Source organism: Elgaria multicarinata, chromosome 1, assembly GCF_023053635.1.
Source record: "Elgaria multicarinata webbii isolate HBS135686 ecotype San Diego chromosome 1, rElgMul1.1.pri, whole genome shotgun sequence".
NCBI classification, from domain to species: Eukaryota; Metazoa; Chordata; class Lepidosauria; order Squamata; family Anguidae; genus Elgaria; species Elgaria multicarinata.
In genome coordinates this window covers 47,853,360-47,871,168 of record NC_086171.1, presented here as the reverse complement: position 1 = coordinate 47,871,168, position 17,809 = coordinate 47,853,360, and the positions used below count along the sequence as shown (strand labels likewise).

Below are 17,809 nucleotides of genomic sequence, written 5' to 3'. Positions count from 1 at the left end.
CTTCCCCTGGCCCAGAGGCATGTGCCTAATTCTGCTCCAACTCTCAACATTCAAATCAAGGTAACTTAGGGTTCATCTACACCAATTTATTTATTTATTTATTTATTTAATTACATTTATATACCGCCCCACAGCCGAAGCTCTCTGGGCGGTTTACAACATTTAAAAATAGTAAACATTAAAAGTATACAATTTAAACACACACACACACACACACACACACACATAAAAACTGTATAAAAACAACAATATCCAAGCAGGATATTCTATTATGAAAGTGGTATATAAAAGGCAGGAGCCGCACTACTACTTTGTAGCAGTATTGAAGTGCACTGACAACTGTTCAGGCCCATCACACATACTATATACCACTTTAATAGTGTTATATCCTGCTTGGTGTAGATTTGTCATGGGCCCCAACAGTTGTCAGTGCACTTCAGTACCACTATAAAGCAGTAGTGTGGCTCCTGCCTTTTATATACTGCTTTCATAGTGCAATATCCTGCATGGTGTAGATGAGCCCTTAGTTTTCTAATCTAGCATTCTAGCTTTTGTTGGGTCTTTTTAGAGGGGAGCATTATTTAACTACATTACAAACAGGAACGTCAGCACAAAACAAGGTCTGAGTTTAAAGTAAATTTTCTTAAGAGTCATAAACACTATTCAAGAATTATTTTCCCCAAATGTGCAAATGCCATGTAATATTTTGTGGTTGTGATTGTGGGGGACACACACTACACTTTGGTCTATAATGTCTTTGGATCATAAGCACGATACAAGGATTACTTTTCCCAAATGTGCAAATCTCATGTGACAATTTTGTCCTATGAAGGTTTAGCATTGCAGATAACATATTCCAGTTTAAGTTACCTTCTGTGGGTAGGCTAGTTGGCAGATGGGATGTTGTGGATCCTTTGGTAGTTGTTAAAACTCTGAATCGCATTGTAGTTTGCTGTATAGCAATGGTGGTGTGAGGAGGCATCTGAGTTGTGTCTACATTCTTCTCACAAATCTTATCTTTAGACTACAGGGGGGAGGGGGGAAACCACACAAACAAGAAAGGAAAAAAATGGTTCTCAATGGAGGCCATTTGTCTCTGATCTTCAGACATCTAAAGCAAGCACAAAACGTCAGACCAAAGTGAATGAAAATGGAAACCTTAAATCAAGACTTGAAAAACAAAATCAAGACAGAATACTTCCTGCCTTGATTTTCTTTTATAAAAAGCAGCACAGAAATCTCTAAGATCAGTGAGGACAAGTTGTATGATCTCAGTGATAGAGGGAAAGGCTCTCTGCGCATGCTAAAACTCTCAGCCATTGTGGGAATGGCAATTGGCCACTGAAAGGCTGGTAATAAAAGGTTAGAAATGAAATAATTCTCTATATTATTACTTCACATCAGCCTTTTCCAACCTGGTTTCTTCCAGTATGTTGGACTACAATTGTGCTGTCTGGGCATGATAGGAGTCCAGAACAGCTGGAGGGCACCAGGTTGAGGAACTTCTGGCATTGCAAACAGGTTCCAGGGCTGAGTCCCTGTGTGCCTCACCTGACATTAATCTCTGAAAATTTTAATGAACACCTACAAAATCACAGAAATGTTGGGGCTTTTGCACAAAACAGTTTATTTTGTTTATCCAGATCCTGTAGTGCCTCTCACAATATTTTACACTCTGCTTTACTAATAAAATAATAAAATATATAATTGCTTGATTTTTTAAAAAGTGACATTTACAGAGAATTCCAACACAGCAAGATTGGTCTATATATAAAAACAGGTTTCCACACATGGATAACAGTTTAGGTTTAATTTTAACGTACAAAAAGTGCTGCTAGGGAATTCAAAAGCATATTTGTATCGGGTACTAGTTGATCATGGGCCTACCAATCGATCAGATGTTCAAGCATCCATATTGATCATTTTGTGGGAGGGGGCTTATTCCAGAAACTCCCCTTTCAACACTGGTCATCTGTTCAGCGGGAGAAAACTGATTTCAGGGCTATAGTCTCAGGTTTCCTTTTAATGGCCCTAACTGTTCACACAAGATAAATAAATATAAGGTATCTGAATGTTACCTCTTCAGGGCAGCCACTGTCAACCCAGTCTTGTCGGTGACGATCAAATCCGCTGGAACATCTTTAAATGATGGAAGTGATTAAAATGGTCCAGATGCAAATGGAAATAGATTGGTTGGATAAAGAGGGAAAGGGGGGGGGGAGAGAAAGTAATTAAGTCCTTTACTGTTAAATCTGTACAATCAACATAGTATTCACTTCATTTGGGATGATCTTCTGAGATAAAATGATTAATATATAAGGAACTAATTTCCATGATTAGACCATTTGAGATGTCTGTGTCTTTTTGCTTCAGATAGTTAATAGCTTTATTGTACTATGAAGTGGGAGATTAAGATTTGATCCCAAGCCTGTGGATATAAGCCAATTTAATTTATTCTGCCCAGGTTTTTTGGTTCTTTTTGTATAAAATCATACTACAAAGAACATAATGTACCAGGTACTACAGCTTTCTTTTCATCTTACTAGGTGATCAGAGATATCAAAGCATCCATAAATGTCTCAACAGTGCATGGCAGCTTTTGAGCAAGAATCCATCCAAAAGACTCTCAAGGGCAATTTAGAAGAAATGATTCGTTTTAACTTTCCTTTTTTATGGCAAAGACGCATAAACCTTTACCCCAATTAACTAAAAATTAATGAAGTTCTCTCCAAATCATAATATATGATATATTAGAAGCATATTTTCAAAGCAGCTGGTAGAGTTACACTTTAATTATTCCCATGGAGCAACCAAACTATACAAGAATTGTCATGAATATTTTTAAGATAGCTTGAGATCTTGGAAAAGATAGTGCCACAAGAATGCAATCTTTACACCAAGAAAGTACAGTGTAATTGAGCGCAACGTTTGCAATATGTTGCTTATATAAAGCTAAAACAAGCACTATTTTGGGAGAAGGGACTATTTAACAGATGTCATTAAAAACAACAACATGCATTCATTTCAAACAATATATACCATACTTTTCTACTCAGAGATCCTCAAAGCAGGTAACAATTCCCTTCCAACTCTACTAATCTATGATTCTAGGAAAACCAATCCTAAAACTCACAATAGTGTGAAAACCACAACAGGAGAATATTATATATCAGTTTCAAAGGCATAATTTAAAACACAGTTCCGGATCAGCAGACATTTGTACCAAAGAATCATTAGACCAGGTGGGAATGTTGGCATCACAGCTGAAAAGGTCTATAACAGCTGAAATAATGCTTCTGTGGCCACATGCCACATCTCTGCTGGTAGTGGAACACGGAGCAATAATATTGTAGATTTTCAGTAGTGTGGAAGAGGCAATCTTCAAAATATATGGAAACAAATGGGACCTGCAACAAAATATTGCAGTGTGGAGTCCTGCCAGCCAGCCATGTTCCTTTTCAGGATAATCCATTTTCCCTCCACTGTTTTCCTTTTCACTCACCACGACCACCCATGTTCTGTGGCTACTAACAAGCTCAGTCCTCACTGAGCTGTTCTGGCTCCCTTCCCCCCTTAGTGTTCTTTGTCTGAGTTCCATTTTTTACTTCTTCAAAGAGCCTGGGAGTTCTTTCAAGTCTGCTTGTCCCTCCCTCTTATGCGTGAATGGTTACATTTTGGCTACACAAGGATTGGCACTTAGAACATGAGTGCACTATGACTATATAGGACATAAACAACATTTGTTCCCTGATTAATTATTGGGAAACATTTCATTAGTGTCTATACTATGCAAAATGCCTCTCACTCAGAGTTGCAGCATTACGACAAACAGGATCTTGCTCAGTGCTCCCTGCTCACAGGATCACACACTGGCCAGTTTACAAAAGATGTTGCCAGCTATTGGTCAATGCACCCCAGAAGTTTTTTTTATCAGAGCCCTGAATGTCTAGCTTGGTCAGTTGGACTACTGTGATTTTCTCTCTCATGAAATTTAATTTTATTTCGAAATAAGGTTAACAAAATAAAGGCAGCAAAAAGAAGAACGTATATAACAATGAATCACAATCACGAAAGTAACAAAGGAATTCATTAATTATAAATCTAAGTCCATAACTAATATGTTTATGGAACATTTACAATTAAATGACCTAAGTAGGAGCTCAATTCTGAATGAAAGTAAAAATAGAAGTTCTACAACATATAAAAGGAGTGTGCAAGTATATGCCATTTTTGTGATTGTACATAATAAACATCAGAAAAATATATAAGCAACTGTACTTTGTTGGAACTTTACCAAAACTTTGAAAACTCAGTCAATTGCTGCTTCTACTCTGCACCCTTTTCTTGTCATCATGATCTCCTAGGCAAGAAATAATGGGAAGGGAGGGAGGGGTTGTGGCTCAGTGTTAGAGCCACTGCTTTGTATGTAGAAGGTCCCAGGTTCAATCCTCAGCATTTCCACGTAGGGCAAGAAAAACTCCGGCTTGTAACCTCAAAGAATTGCTGCCAGACAGTGTCGACAACACTAGGCGAAATGGACCAATATAGCTCTCCCACACTAGAGGCCTTCAAGAGGCAGCTGGACAACCATCTGTCAGGGATGCTTTAGGGTGGATTCCTGCATTGAGCAGGGGGTTGGACTCGATGGCCTTGAAGGCCCCTTCCAACTTTGCTGTTCTATGATTCTCTGATTCTAACTCAGTATAAGACAGCTTCCTGTGTTCTTATGTTCCTAAATAATGGCAGTGACCTGAAGGCATTTCAGATGCTGTTGCCATTCACATGAATTTGAACTCAGGCAGTTCTGTGCTACTCACTAAGCTCTGGAGGTATCAACGGCCAGAACTTGATGGTGACTAGATGGCTCAGCTGCTGCAGCATGCAGGATTAGCTCAAGTTATAGAGATCGTCACTGAATCTCAGCATTCCATGGAGGGCAAACAAGGATTTTTAAGAGCAAAAGGTTGTGCTGGAGTGTGCTTCTGCATGCTAAAAGTTGAAGAATGAAGAAACAAGTCACCCACAGATTTGATCTTGGTGCTCATCCCCCTCCCCACAAGTTGAAGAAAGCGAGAAAATAGAGCTCTGAACCTTTTCTTTCAAAGGTGATGTCTGGGGCCTAGGAAATGCTGAGTATGAAGTGCAGTGACTAATTATAAGAGAAATATTTCTTTAGGACAATTCCTTTCAACTACAGTTCCTGATATTGACGATATAGAGCATTTTCTACAGAAGGTGTTTATCAGGCACTTCTCATTCCCTACTCATGGTTGTTTACAGGATTAGATGACAATGTGACCCTGCAAGTTTCACTTCTGTTTTTAAAGAGGGCTTTCGGCAATTTTTTTTAGAGTAGGGATAATGCAGCATTTAATTGCGAAAGCGAAAGAGAGATTTCCTCTTGTGTATTTGTGGTATTCCTCTATATCACAGTGCAATCTAGGGGTTAAGTAGCAGAAAAGCAGGAAAGGAAACACTCTTTGTGTAGTGCTTGGATCTCAATTTTGTGACAAAACTGAAAGTAGATACAGTGGATTAACAGACAATTAACAGCCATGTGTAGAGTGTGGAGACTTCTAATTCTAGCATTTCACTGGAGAGGAAACTCTTTTTCCAGCTGTCTCTCCCTGAACCCCAACTTCCACTAACATGTCCACCAATTCTAATATTCCTGCCTGTACTTTAAGGAACTTTCCTTCTTCAATTATTTTAATGTTTTGTTTTTTAAAAAAGGATTCATAACAAGCATTAGTTCTGTTCAATAAGTGCAGTGAATTATTACGGTTGGAAATTATCATTCATAATTGTTTGTAATGATGTGTAGACAATCATCCTGATGAATATTTGATTTGAAAGGAAGCCCCAGCAGTATCCATGGGGACATCGAGTTGCATGTTTGATGCTGTTGTATGTGGAGAGTTATTGAAACAGTGTTATTTTCATCTTCATCATCAACATCTCCCAAAACTAGGGGTGTGCACGGACCCCCCGCTCCTCCCCGCGGGCCGATCCGAAAATTTCGGATCGGCCCGCTCCGCTCCGCCCATACTCTGCTCCTCTTCACCGCGGAGCTCCGGCTCCGAATCGGAGCTCCGCAGTGGAGGGGAGTGGTGCCAGGTAAGGCCGAGAGGAGGGCGGGGGGGGGGGTTTACCAGGCCCTGCCGCCGGCGCCACCTGGGCGGCAACGGCGGCAGAGCCCGGTAAGGGACCAAGGGGGAGGGGGGCCTTACCTGCCTCCGTCCGCGGTCCGTCGGCTTCTTCAATTGAGCCCGCGGTTCAACCAGGAAGTCTGGGCCGCAGCCCAGACTTCCTGGTTGAACCGCGGGCTCAATTGAAGAAGCCGACGGACCACGGACGGAGGCAGGTAAGGGAGAGGAGGGCGGGGGGCTTTACAGGGCCCTGCCGCCGTCGCCGCATGGGCGACAGCGGCAGGGCCCGGTAAACCCCACTTACCTTTCCGGCAGAGCTCCGGATTGAAGCGAAGGATCCGCCTTCACCTCGATCCTCTTCGCCACACTCCGCCAGCCCCCCAATCCTCTTCACCTCTGCCTTAAGGGGAGGCAAAGCACCCCGCTCCGCTTCTAATTCGCTGGTCCGATTAGAAGCGGAGCACATCCCTACCCAAAACACAGGACTGAAGGGACAGGAGGTAGCTGTGTAGTGAGGGGTTTCTACACTGGGCACCAGCACTTTGCTCAGGGGTGGGATAGGGTGGAGAGGAAAGCCCAGAAAAGGCCCCACAGAGATGGATGGGGTGTGTGTGTGTGTGTATGAAAGAGAGAGAGAGAGATGTTAGACAAGACTTAGTTTTAATATGTACACAACCTTTTATTTAAAAGGTTTCTGTCCTGCCTTAACTTTGTACAAATCAAGGCTGTTTTCTGCACTGACTGCAGTGGGCAATCTTTATTAACTGCATGCCTATACCGCATGAGAGGAATTTAAATAATTCTCATCAAAACGGAACAAGCAACTTAATCTGGATTATTCTGCCCTAAGGAACTTGAAAGACCTAGGTGCCCTGCGTGTTCTACACTTCCTGCTGACGCACTGGTGAGCCTAAACAGCCTTACGGAAAAGCGGCTTTATCAGGAGCAGGATAGTTTTGGCTCCAAGTGGAGCTATCTGCAAAATATTTCCAAGGCATATGTCGGAGAACCATCCGTCACGGAGCATATAATCATTGTTGCGTTCTCGAATTATGACTCTGCAAGCCATCATTATATTGTATTTCCCCGCTTAGAACACAACATTTAATAAGCCTTTCATTTACTGGCACAGCGATAATTCCCCATTGCCACGAAAACACCATGGTCGATTTGATTAGTTATGCCATTTGTACCATCTGTCAACACAGCCGTTTTATAACAACTTCATTCTCAAAGGATGACCCAAGTAAGCTCCGAGTGAAGCAATTAACAGACCACATTCTAGGACATGAGAACAAGGGTCTTGTTCAGGGGGAAACAACAATCTGAGAATCCTCTGCTTCCCTGTTTACACGGAACACAGAAATGTGATTTTAGGAGTCACAGTGGGATGTAAAAAATGTTTACAGAAACAATGGTGATGGTTTGATTTGGCTAGTGGCTCTTGATGGAGCGCCACAGGGAACTGAGTCAATTTCCTCTGGGGGGGGAATGTGAGTGATAGAAAGAAGCTGTAAACACCTTGAGTTTTCCTAGGGGTCATTTGATGTCACAGAGAAACAAAGCTGGATGTTTATTTACTATGTTTCCAGAAAGTTTTTACATTTCTCCCTCTTTTAGAGCGGTCAATACAAAGATGTCAAAAACAGCCAGTCCAAAAATATGCACCCTTAAAAAAACAAGAAGTTCTGCAAAACAGATGAAGTTCAGGATGATTCGCCTGAGAAAACTGTAGATATGGGTGAAAATCTGCAGAAAGGAGAATTAAAGTTATTTATTTTTAACCCAGTTACATTGAATTAGTAAACGCTTGAATCAAAAGTACTTTAAACGCTGTTTCATAGCACTGTACATTGGAATATCATTTATTTATTACAGTTTTATGCCACCCTCCTCCATGGGTGTCATATGCCATTCTTCCCCACCTCTATTTTATCCTTATAACAACTCAGCTGAGAAATAGCCTAATCATGGCTGAGTGGGGGATTTGAAGTTGGATCTCTGCAATCCTAGCTTAACACTCTAACCATTAGACAACACTCCTCCTGAATCAGATTATCTGCTGCAGAGCTGCTGTGTGGTACAGGGTGGAGAGGAGAATGCAGCACCTCCGTAGCATTTTTTTTTTGATGGTTCGGCCACCAAAAAGCTAGCAATTTCAGCCTGGCCCTTCACTTCTAAAAAAGAATTTGCTCTGGATCAGAGGCCATTTCTACACCAGCCTGGTGTAGAGGGAGGGGGGAGGACCTCAAAATATTCTGATTGCGAGATCCTCTTCTTAGTCTAAATACAGTTGCGACAACCCAGAAGGAAGGAGGGTGTCGCACCCTTCATTATTTAATTGTTTTTTTAAAGGAACTGAGTGCACGTGTGCTCCAACAAAATGTGAGGGATTTTTTTTGCGATGAAGAGGGAATTTCACCAGGTGCTGCATACATACAAATGACACCTGCTGAATTTCCCTATTCAATACAACTGTTAAAGATACAGGAGCCCTGTCCTCCTTTTCATATGGTCACCCTGCTCATTGCAGGTGAGAGACCATTTGTAAGTCTGTGTCAAAGTGTTATTCTCCTGTTCCAGCTATAACAAACATAGAAAGGATGGTTAAAGTGGAACTTAGTAAAACTTAGTAAAAATCTACTGATTTAATCAACACAGGCAAGAAACAAGCAAAAGAAAAGCTGGAAGGTCCTATGACAGATGGCGTTCATAGAGTTTGGATGGTGTGAACTCTAAGTTCCAGGTGTATTGGTTTTTCTTCCACCTCTAGGTCACATTTGTCTTTAGATGAATGCAAAGTCAAATTAAAGTGAGCACACAGCAAAAACAGTCAAATGCTGATTACTGATGAATTATAGAAGAGTAGGGGCTCATCAGTTTTCTCATTAGGAATACCCATTAGCGCTCATTATACCTAGAGGTGGGAAGGAAATGGCTTAATTACTGCTATTATGTAACGCATACACTGGAGGAGTCAGCAACAAAGAATATCTGAGGGTGGTTTTTCATGGAATCTTTTGCATTTGGTTTAAATGCTGGGACATAAAATGCACCCACACTTCCTCCATGGTAGAGGGTATTTGCATGTACATGTAGTCATGTTTCCTTTTAAAATACGTAGAATCCTTTCCTAGTCATCATTTTCTGTGTATTTACTTTGCCATTTTGCCTTTTAATACACCCAAGAGCCTTTCAAAATTAGTTCTGTCCTTAGTATGAAGCAAGAAGAAATCAGTGTGGGAGGAATTATGCAAAGTAAAGCACCAGAACCTGTTTGAAGTATCACAGCGGGGACAGCCAGATCCACAGAACTGTATCAGCCTCCCATTATATGACCTGTGTATAACTAATTTCCCATGCTGTATCTATGCCAGTCATCAGAACACATCCAACTACAATATGACGTATACAGAACAAAGAAAGCACTTCCAGATGGAGACAGACATCGACAAAATTTTAAACTACAAATGTAGTTTATGTGCAAATCTGAAATCACAAACACTGTCCTTAAATACAAAAAATATAAGATAACCAGAAAATTCAATACATTGCACTATAGCTTCTAATGTTTTTACTACATCTTGAATTTGACTATGTGGAGGCTAAACAATTAGATTTAAACACAATGAGAAAAACTTCTCATCCTATTTGAACAGGATTTCTATGTACCAGCTGAAACAGATACTTTACAAATGGGGGCTCCAACATGATGCCTGTGAGCACCACTGTGCCGTAGGACATATCTCTCAGTGGCCTCCAGGTTCCCTGTCCCTCTTGATTTTTTTGTTTTTCCTTTTTACAAACTTGAGGCTGAGATGCTGAAAAGTGAGGCATCAGCCTCCAGAGCCATCTATATTGCCCAGGATGCCTCTGGGCATTCTCATGGCATCAGGATGGGAGGAGTGGCAAATTACATGCTCCTCACCTGCCAGAAATGCCTCCCACTGCTGCACCTACAGTGGATGCTCTCGAGAGACCCACTGACCCGGCTCTGGAGAGTGGCCAGTGGGGCTCTGCAGATCAGCCACCTCGCCTCTGGCTCACTCTGAGAACTTAGTGGGCTCGCCATAGAGGGTTAGCGGCATCTCCGTAGAGCCAAGGTGGCCAAAGAAAGCAGCTGGAACAGCTCTTTGGAGAGCCAGCCAAGTGCCTGGCTTTGAGCGAGACCTTCCTCAGAGCCAGACACCCTGGGAAGGGTGTTCCAGAAGATTGCCCACACCACAGGCAATCTCCTGGGACAGTCCTGCTACACTGACTGGCTGTGAGAAAGGATCCTAGAATCATACAACAGTAGGCTTGTAATAGGCCTATAAGGCCATCGAGTCCAACCCTCTGCTCAGTGCAGGAATCTACCCTAAAACATCCCTGACAGATGGTTGTCCAGCTGCCTCTTAAAGGCCTCTAGGGTGGGAGAGCCCACAGCCTCCCCAAGCAATTGGTTCCATTGTCGTACTGCTCTAATAGTCAAGAAGTTTTTCCTAATGTCCAGCTGGAATCTGGCTTCCTGTAACTTGAGCCCATTATTCCGTGTCCTGCAGTCTGGAGGATCGAGAAAAGATCCTGGCCCTCGTCTGTGTGACAACCTTTCAAGTATTTGCTATCATCTCTCCCCTCAGTCTTCTCTTGTCCAGGCTAAACATGCCCAGTTCTTTCAGTCTCTCCTCACAGGGCTTTGTTTCTAGACCCCTGATCATCCTCATTGACCTTCTCTGAACATCCTTCTTGAAGTGTGGTGCCCAGAACTGGATGCAATACTCAAGATGAGGCCTAACTAGTGCTGAATAGAGGGGAACCAGACAACCTCTCAGAGCCAGGCATTTGGACCTGGATGTAGCTGGCCCTCGAAGAGCCACACTGGCCAAAGTGGCTGACATTCTCTTCACAAAGCCTGCTGTCTATCTCTCTGCGAGACGGCAGGCAATAGCAATGGGTTAAGGGGTGGGGAGGGGATATGTAGCAATGATAATGGGGTAGAGGTGACGTGGTGGTAGCAACGATGGAATGTGTGATAGGGGGCATTGGTGAATATCTGCTCTCTCACCTCAGGCGGTAGGAGAGCTTGTGAAAGCACTGACTGGGCCCCACATGGCATTCTTGGCCAAGTTACTTGTCTGTGAGACTTATCAATTTGCTTTCTATTAAATGGTTGTTGTAGAAGAAAACTGTGGGTTCAAAAGAGTGTTTTTGTATTTTGGAGCTCAGATCTCATCTCTACCTTGTACTGAGCTTCTTGGGTAAATTACTTTCTTTTAGCCTTCTGAGAAATGAGTGCTTTGTGACTGGCCATGCCTACAATGGCAGCCATTTTGTGAGAGCACCTTCTCTCAAAATTCCAACTGACCCAAGAAGATTGGGAAGCCCTGTTTTACAACCACTTCTCTCTCCCTCTTTGTAAATACTCACACAATGTCAAAAACGTTCCGACAATGTAATGGGTGACACATCCCTATACATAAATGTCTTGGATGATCCACCCCCTCTGCCACCAATCCAAAGCTGGGAAATTTCACACAGATTATTTGAATAGCACCTTCCACTGTAGGCACAATGGGAATATGAAAGATATCATATTTCTGTACTATGTGAAAGCTTGCAACTAGCATGCCTATAATGTAATGTCCAACTCCACTGACCTGTTAATAGTAAGACTGCATTTTCAAATAATAGGTGACTTCCTATATTCTCTGCATATTAGAAAAGTATCTATATGCCCCTCCATTTTGATGTCTGAGTAAACCTTGTTTACAGTGTAAACTCAGCAGAGTAACATCACAAAATCTCACCAGAGCTGCCACCACATACATTGAATTCTGTATTACATTAGTGTCTGTTTATAAACTTCAACTTAATTTCTTTCTTGGGCAATTAACTTTATTTTCAAGAAACTAATTATTTCATTAGCATGAGCAAGCTGTGGTGACAGTGCTTGCCCTTTAATCAAGGCTATCCTTAAAAAGCCTTTGCTGTTATGGATATGGTGTGATGGCATACAGTATGTTTTGTAGAAATGCTTGGTTAGCTCTAATAAAAATAATGCTAACAAATTCATTGCCAATTACAATTACAAGCATGTGAAGATGAAAAGCTAAATAATCCCAGATTGTATGGACATATAACAAGGACCAAAATGGCAAAACTCAAATCCTTGTGAAGAACTGCCATTCCAGAATAGATAACCATGTATTACAATTTCTAACATTTCTAGATTTGTATGTTGCCTTATTGCAATCTCATCTTACTTTATTTTGCTGTAGTAAGTTGCTTGCTTCATTCTCAGCATGAATCAGGCCAGGTCTTTACTTGATTGGGGAGGCATTCTATTTTTCCTTAATGCAAGGCAACATCACAAATTGCCACCAGACACCCTTGTGTTGGATTTGTGCTAAGCACTAATTTGTGATGCTGGAAATTGCTCTTTGGTTTCTGGATACACATTCTATTTTGAGGTAAAAGGTATATTTTTTCCACAACAGGAGCCAAAAATCCAAGACCATATTATTTTCCTGAAATTGCAGTTCATAAAAGCAGTAATACCGTGAATGAGGAGAAAAATGCACAAATGCAATGAAACAGCAGTAATCAATTTAGAAGCATTTCAGTCCTTACCTCAATAATTTGTGACATTCATTCAGCCCACCCTGGTGTACTTTTTTTTTCCTATCACAAGCAATGGGACAATGATGCACTTTATCAAAGGTGATAATTTAAATTTAAAAACACACAGCATGTGTTAAAAACAAGGGAGATAATTTCGTGGACTTTGCTAACTATCTGAGTATGCTTATAAAAAAGTAAAGCTGCCCTCAAAATGGAATAATATGACACCTCCACCAGTTCAACTCCTTCACCATCAGGAAAGGGTTCTGGGGAATTCTCTCTGGCCAGATAATATCAGAAATGCTAATCATCAAATCAAATATGGTGCATGTTGCATAATGAATTGAACAATGTGTGTGTGTGCGTGGGGGGGGCATCTAGGATTTTGGGGGCTTCCTCTGTTGATCCCCTTAACTTGCCAGCCTCTAAAGCATTCATCGCTCCAGTGACTAACTACCCTGTATCAATGCCCTGCACTTTTTCTGGGGATAAGTGCACTGCCTGGATGCAATACAGGCCCTTTCTACACCATTGTTTTTTCCCTGGGGTTGTCCCGGGGCCGGCCCTGTGCGTCCAATTGATGCACAGGGAATCTCGGGGTCAACTGGGGACAACCCCGGGGAAACAGAAACCAGGGCCTGATCTACACCAAGCAGGATATTGCATTATGAAAGCAGTATAAAAAAAGGCAGGAGCCACACTACTGCTTTATAGAGGTATTGAAGTGCACTGACAACTGTTGGGGCCCACTGACACATACCACAGACGGCTTTCATACCGCTTTCATAGTGCTACATCATGCTTGGTGTAGATTAGGCCCAGGTACTTCTAGGTTTTATGTGGTCCTGGGTCCATCCCAGGATTGCAGGAGATGTGTGGCCGCCTGCCCCTGCTTCATCCCGCCTCCTAGCAAGTAAACCTGAGGAGGCAGGAAATGGGCATGGGGCATGGAGCTCTTCGGGCGCTCCGTGCCCATCAGGGGTGGGTGGGGAGTGGGTTCAGTTTTTTTTTTTAATAACTTACATTTTTGTTGGAGCGCAACTGTGCCCATCTTCCCTTTAAAAAAGAAAAGGTGGGCGTGACATCTATGGATCCAGGGGTAGAATCTCACGAGCAGAATATCGTGAAATCCCCCCCCCCGGAAGGTGTAGGAAGGGCCAGAGTGTTCCACCAATGACCTCCTTCTTTCTGGTATGTTTCTTTATATACCCTACCCTCACTGTTGCTGTCAGGAAAGGGATAGACAGAATGAGTGTTTCAGAGATCATGCCAGAAAAAAAGGAAGTGAGATCATGCCAGAAAAAAGGGAATATTCAAGCAGCTAGAAGGACTAGCTGCTTGAATATTAGACTTTGCCCAGGGGGTGGTGGGTGGTGGGGTGGGGGCTTCACTGATGTATGTACTGCTGATGTAACAAATTTTGGTTATTTATTTATTACATTTCTATACTGCTAGGGTGACCATATGAACGGATTTGCCCGGACTTTTCCGAGTTTTTGATGGCAAATCCGGGAGGGGAGGGGAAATCCGGATTTATCTTCAAAGAGTAGCTCTAATGGGAATTAACAAAAATGCTTATAACTCTGTCATTTTTTAAGATAAAGACATGAAATTTGGCACAGTTGTAGCTCTTAGGAAGGGCTTTAGTCATACCAAATTTGAAAAAGTTCCGTTCATCCGTTGGTTTTTAGGAATTTTTTAAAAGTTGAGGCTTTAAAATTATTATTTTTAAAATCGTCATTTTTAAAGATAAGAAGATGAAACTTTGTACCATGATAGGATTTAGATAGAGCTTTAGTCACACCAAATTTGAAACAGATCTGTTTGTCCATTGATTTTTTAGGATTTTTTTTAAAAATGAGGTTTTAAAATTTTTATTTTTTAAACTGTTAATTTTAAAGATAAAGAGCTGAAAATTGGCACCATGATAGCTTTTAGGTAGAGTTTTAGCCACACCAAATTTGAAACAGATCTGGGGCCAGTAGCAAACCTTGTTAACAATAACAGCAGCTTGCAATGAGTGAAGATACAGTCAGAAAAGATATCTGCGGGAAGGGAAGAATGTAACACACAGAGTATAGCAAAAGCTTCAAAGTACAGCAAAACCTACAAAAGTAGGAGTGAGTGAAGTTAATTTCAGATACATTGAATCTCTCACTTGTTCTTTATTTCAGTGATTTTAACATTAAGATGTTATGTAGAACAGATTTGTCTTAAATGTGTGCTGTAAAATCAGACGTGACCAAGGCTATGTTTGGGTGGGCACGCCCTCTTGGTGCTGGACACGCCCCCTTGGGGGCGACCATGTTGTCCTCCTTTTTGGTTTCCAAAATATGGTCACCCTATATACTGCCCAATAGCCGAAGCTCTCTGGGCAGTTCACAACAATTAAAACCATAAATCACAGCGTGATAAAATGCAATAGAAAAGTTTAAAACTACAGTATAATGCAAAAATAAAAACCAAAATAAAACCTAGCAGCTGTGCAAAGGTTTAAAATACAGTAACAGATTTAAAACAACAAACTGAAAGACTAAAATGCCTGGGAAAATAAGATCTTCACCTGGTGTTGAAAAGAACACAACATAGGTGCCAGGTGAGCCTCTCTGGGGAGCTCATTTCACAACTAGGGTGCCACAACAGAAAAGGCCCTCTTCTTAGTAGCCACCCACCAGATTCGTGGTTCTAAGAACTTCTAAGCAGTACAGATCAACTTTTGGGATACTGACAATGAGGAGAGAAAGCTATAATGAGACCAGAGGTCCCTATAGCTAAAGACCCATTCTTCTCTAAATCCAATGAGGCCATTTGAAATCTATCTTCTATTATGGGAGAAGGCAAAGTCTGGGGTTCAAAAAGCTGCTAGAGAAGAAAGGAGGGAGAAAGTCAGTGATGAAAGCTTCCTTTGACTGAACAAGCTAGGTAGGGCTGCCTTTCAAGTCAGCTAACTTGGGTCCTAAAAGGTCATATAACCTGACCCTGGTAATGGCAGGAACAGAAACAAAAGACCAAGATGTTCAAAAGGAGGAAGCCCCCTCTCCTTCATGCACAAAAGAGCATGAAGCCATCTGTATGGTTACCTGCAAGTCACTGGGTTGGCTCCAGAGTTGCCATTCTACAAACAGAAGAGAGGGGGCTGTGATTCAGTGGAGGAAAGATGGGGGAAAGGCGGTCTTCACCAATTTACCTCTGCAGTCTGTGTATCATCCCTGTGCTATTTCAGAGGGTCCACAAACTCTCAAAAGCAGGTTTTCAGGAAGCACAAAGGACTGCAGGAGGAAGGAGGAATAATCACCTGCCTCCCATCCTGCAGCAGGACCATACTGTGATCAAGGTTATATTCTGATTAATTCTTAGTTGCATTTATATCTCACCCTTTTCCCTCCAAGGAACCCAAGGTGCCATACTTGGCCGCCTTGTGGCCCAGTATTGGGCAAAAGGTGGGTTACAAATAAATATAACAACAACAATAACAATACATAATCCTCCTCTCCCTTTTTATCCTCACAACAACAACAACCCTGTGAGGTAGCTTGGGCTGAGAGTCTGTGACTGGCCCAAAATCAACTAATGAGCTTCTACAGCTGAGTGGGGACTAGAACCTGGATCTTCCAACTCCCAGTCCAACACTCTAACCACTACACCATCTAAGCCATTGTCGCTTGATCCGTTCTGCGAGAAACATGGTTCTTCCCAGAAGCCCTCATAAATTTCCTAAAGACACCCAAACTCTTGGGCAACATCAGGAATTGTGCTGGAATGCATGGAAGTGTGTGCTTGAGTTCATTGATGGAAGAGTCTACTTTGGGACAGCATGTTGCAACATTAAAAAAGATAGAGTAACTGTCAAAATCCTGGCATGCACAGTGTTTACCTCAAAATTGGCTCACTAAGCATTATTACACACAACGTGAACCTTATACTTTGGCTAATGGGGAAACACTGTAACGCTGTCAGAATGGGTTATGTTGAACATTGCATTTCAAAGGGGTAGGGGGGAACCTAATGCAGGGTGGCTTTTTCATGTTCTTTGTTACATGCCGCTCTGTGTTTTAGTCTCTATGTCATAAACTTGTAAGATGAAGGGATTTTATTTAGGTATAATATCTCGTCAAATGTTCATGCCAAAATTAATTGATGAGGTTAATTTGGGGAGGGAAAAACCTACCAAACTGAGACAAGACCTCCCAAGAGAAAGCTCTCAGAAATGAAATAAGCACAGACAACCTTTCAACGGCAAAGGCTTCCACTCAGTCCTTTGTCAATTCCCCCTCCTGGATCCTCATTAGATCACTGGAAAAGCCAACAGCCTTGCCTCTCGCTTTGTTCATGCTCCTGTCATTAACAAGTAGAATTTCTGAATCTAATTTCTAGGGCTAAAAGTCCAAGAAAATCTAAAACAAGAACAAAACCAAAAATACAGCCTGGTTTGCATAACCAAGATGCTGTTGAATTCATTCAAGCTAATAAGGTCAGTAGCTGGGGGAACTTTTTTTTTTTAAAAAAAACTAAGACTACAGAATTATTATTGTGTTCTTTACACTCCAGCAATTTTGTGTCTCTCAAATTGTTCCTGCAGCTTCCGTACTGAACAAAACAGTGGATTTTTCACCGTGGTAAGTGTCTTGGGCACTACCACAAGCTGGTTGCTGTAGGGAAGCATAGCTAGTTACAACAGAGAAGTTGTCTGCCCAAAAAATTGAGTACAAGGTGGAGGTGAGTGAAAGGAATAGGGCACCTTGGTCAGTATCAAGAAAGGTGTCTGGGGGCACATTGGCATCACGTTGTCTGCAATATATTGTCCCCCATGAGCATCACATTGCCTGCAATATATTGTCCCCCCTATAATGCCTTCCTTGGGGATGATTGGTGACCTCCAGATCTTTTGGACTAAAAATCCCATTAGCCCCAGACAGCATAGCCCATGGTCATGGATGATGGAACCTATTGTCTACAATATTGAGGACACCGGTTGGGGAAGTCTAGTTTAGCCCTTCTGATGCTTTTCCCCTCCAAATAAAGGTGGAAATAAGTACTCTTGTATTGGAGATCTTTAAGCA

General features: G+C 41.9%; 1 protein-coding gene across 1 annotated transcript in view; it reads right to left on the bottom strand.

The window, feature by feature from the left end:
• The window catches only part of PLXDC2 (plexin domain containing 2), a 283,339-nt gene that overhangs the window by 19,142 nt on the left and 246,388 nt on the right, over positions 1–17,809 (bottom strand). The window contains exons 10-11 of the mRNA XM_063127724.1: positions 2,079–2,139; positions 871–1,024 (exon numbers count right to left, since the gene is read on the bottom strand). Of these exons, the coding sequence (XP_062983794.1) occupies positions 871–1,024; positions 2,079–2,139 (215 nt within the window). The remainder of the gene's footprint in view (positions 1–870; positions 1,025–2,078; positions 2,140–17,809) is intronic.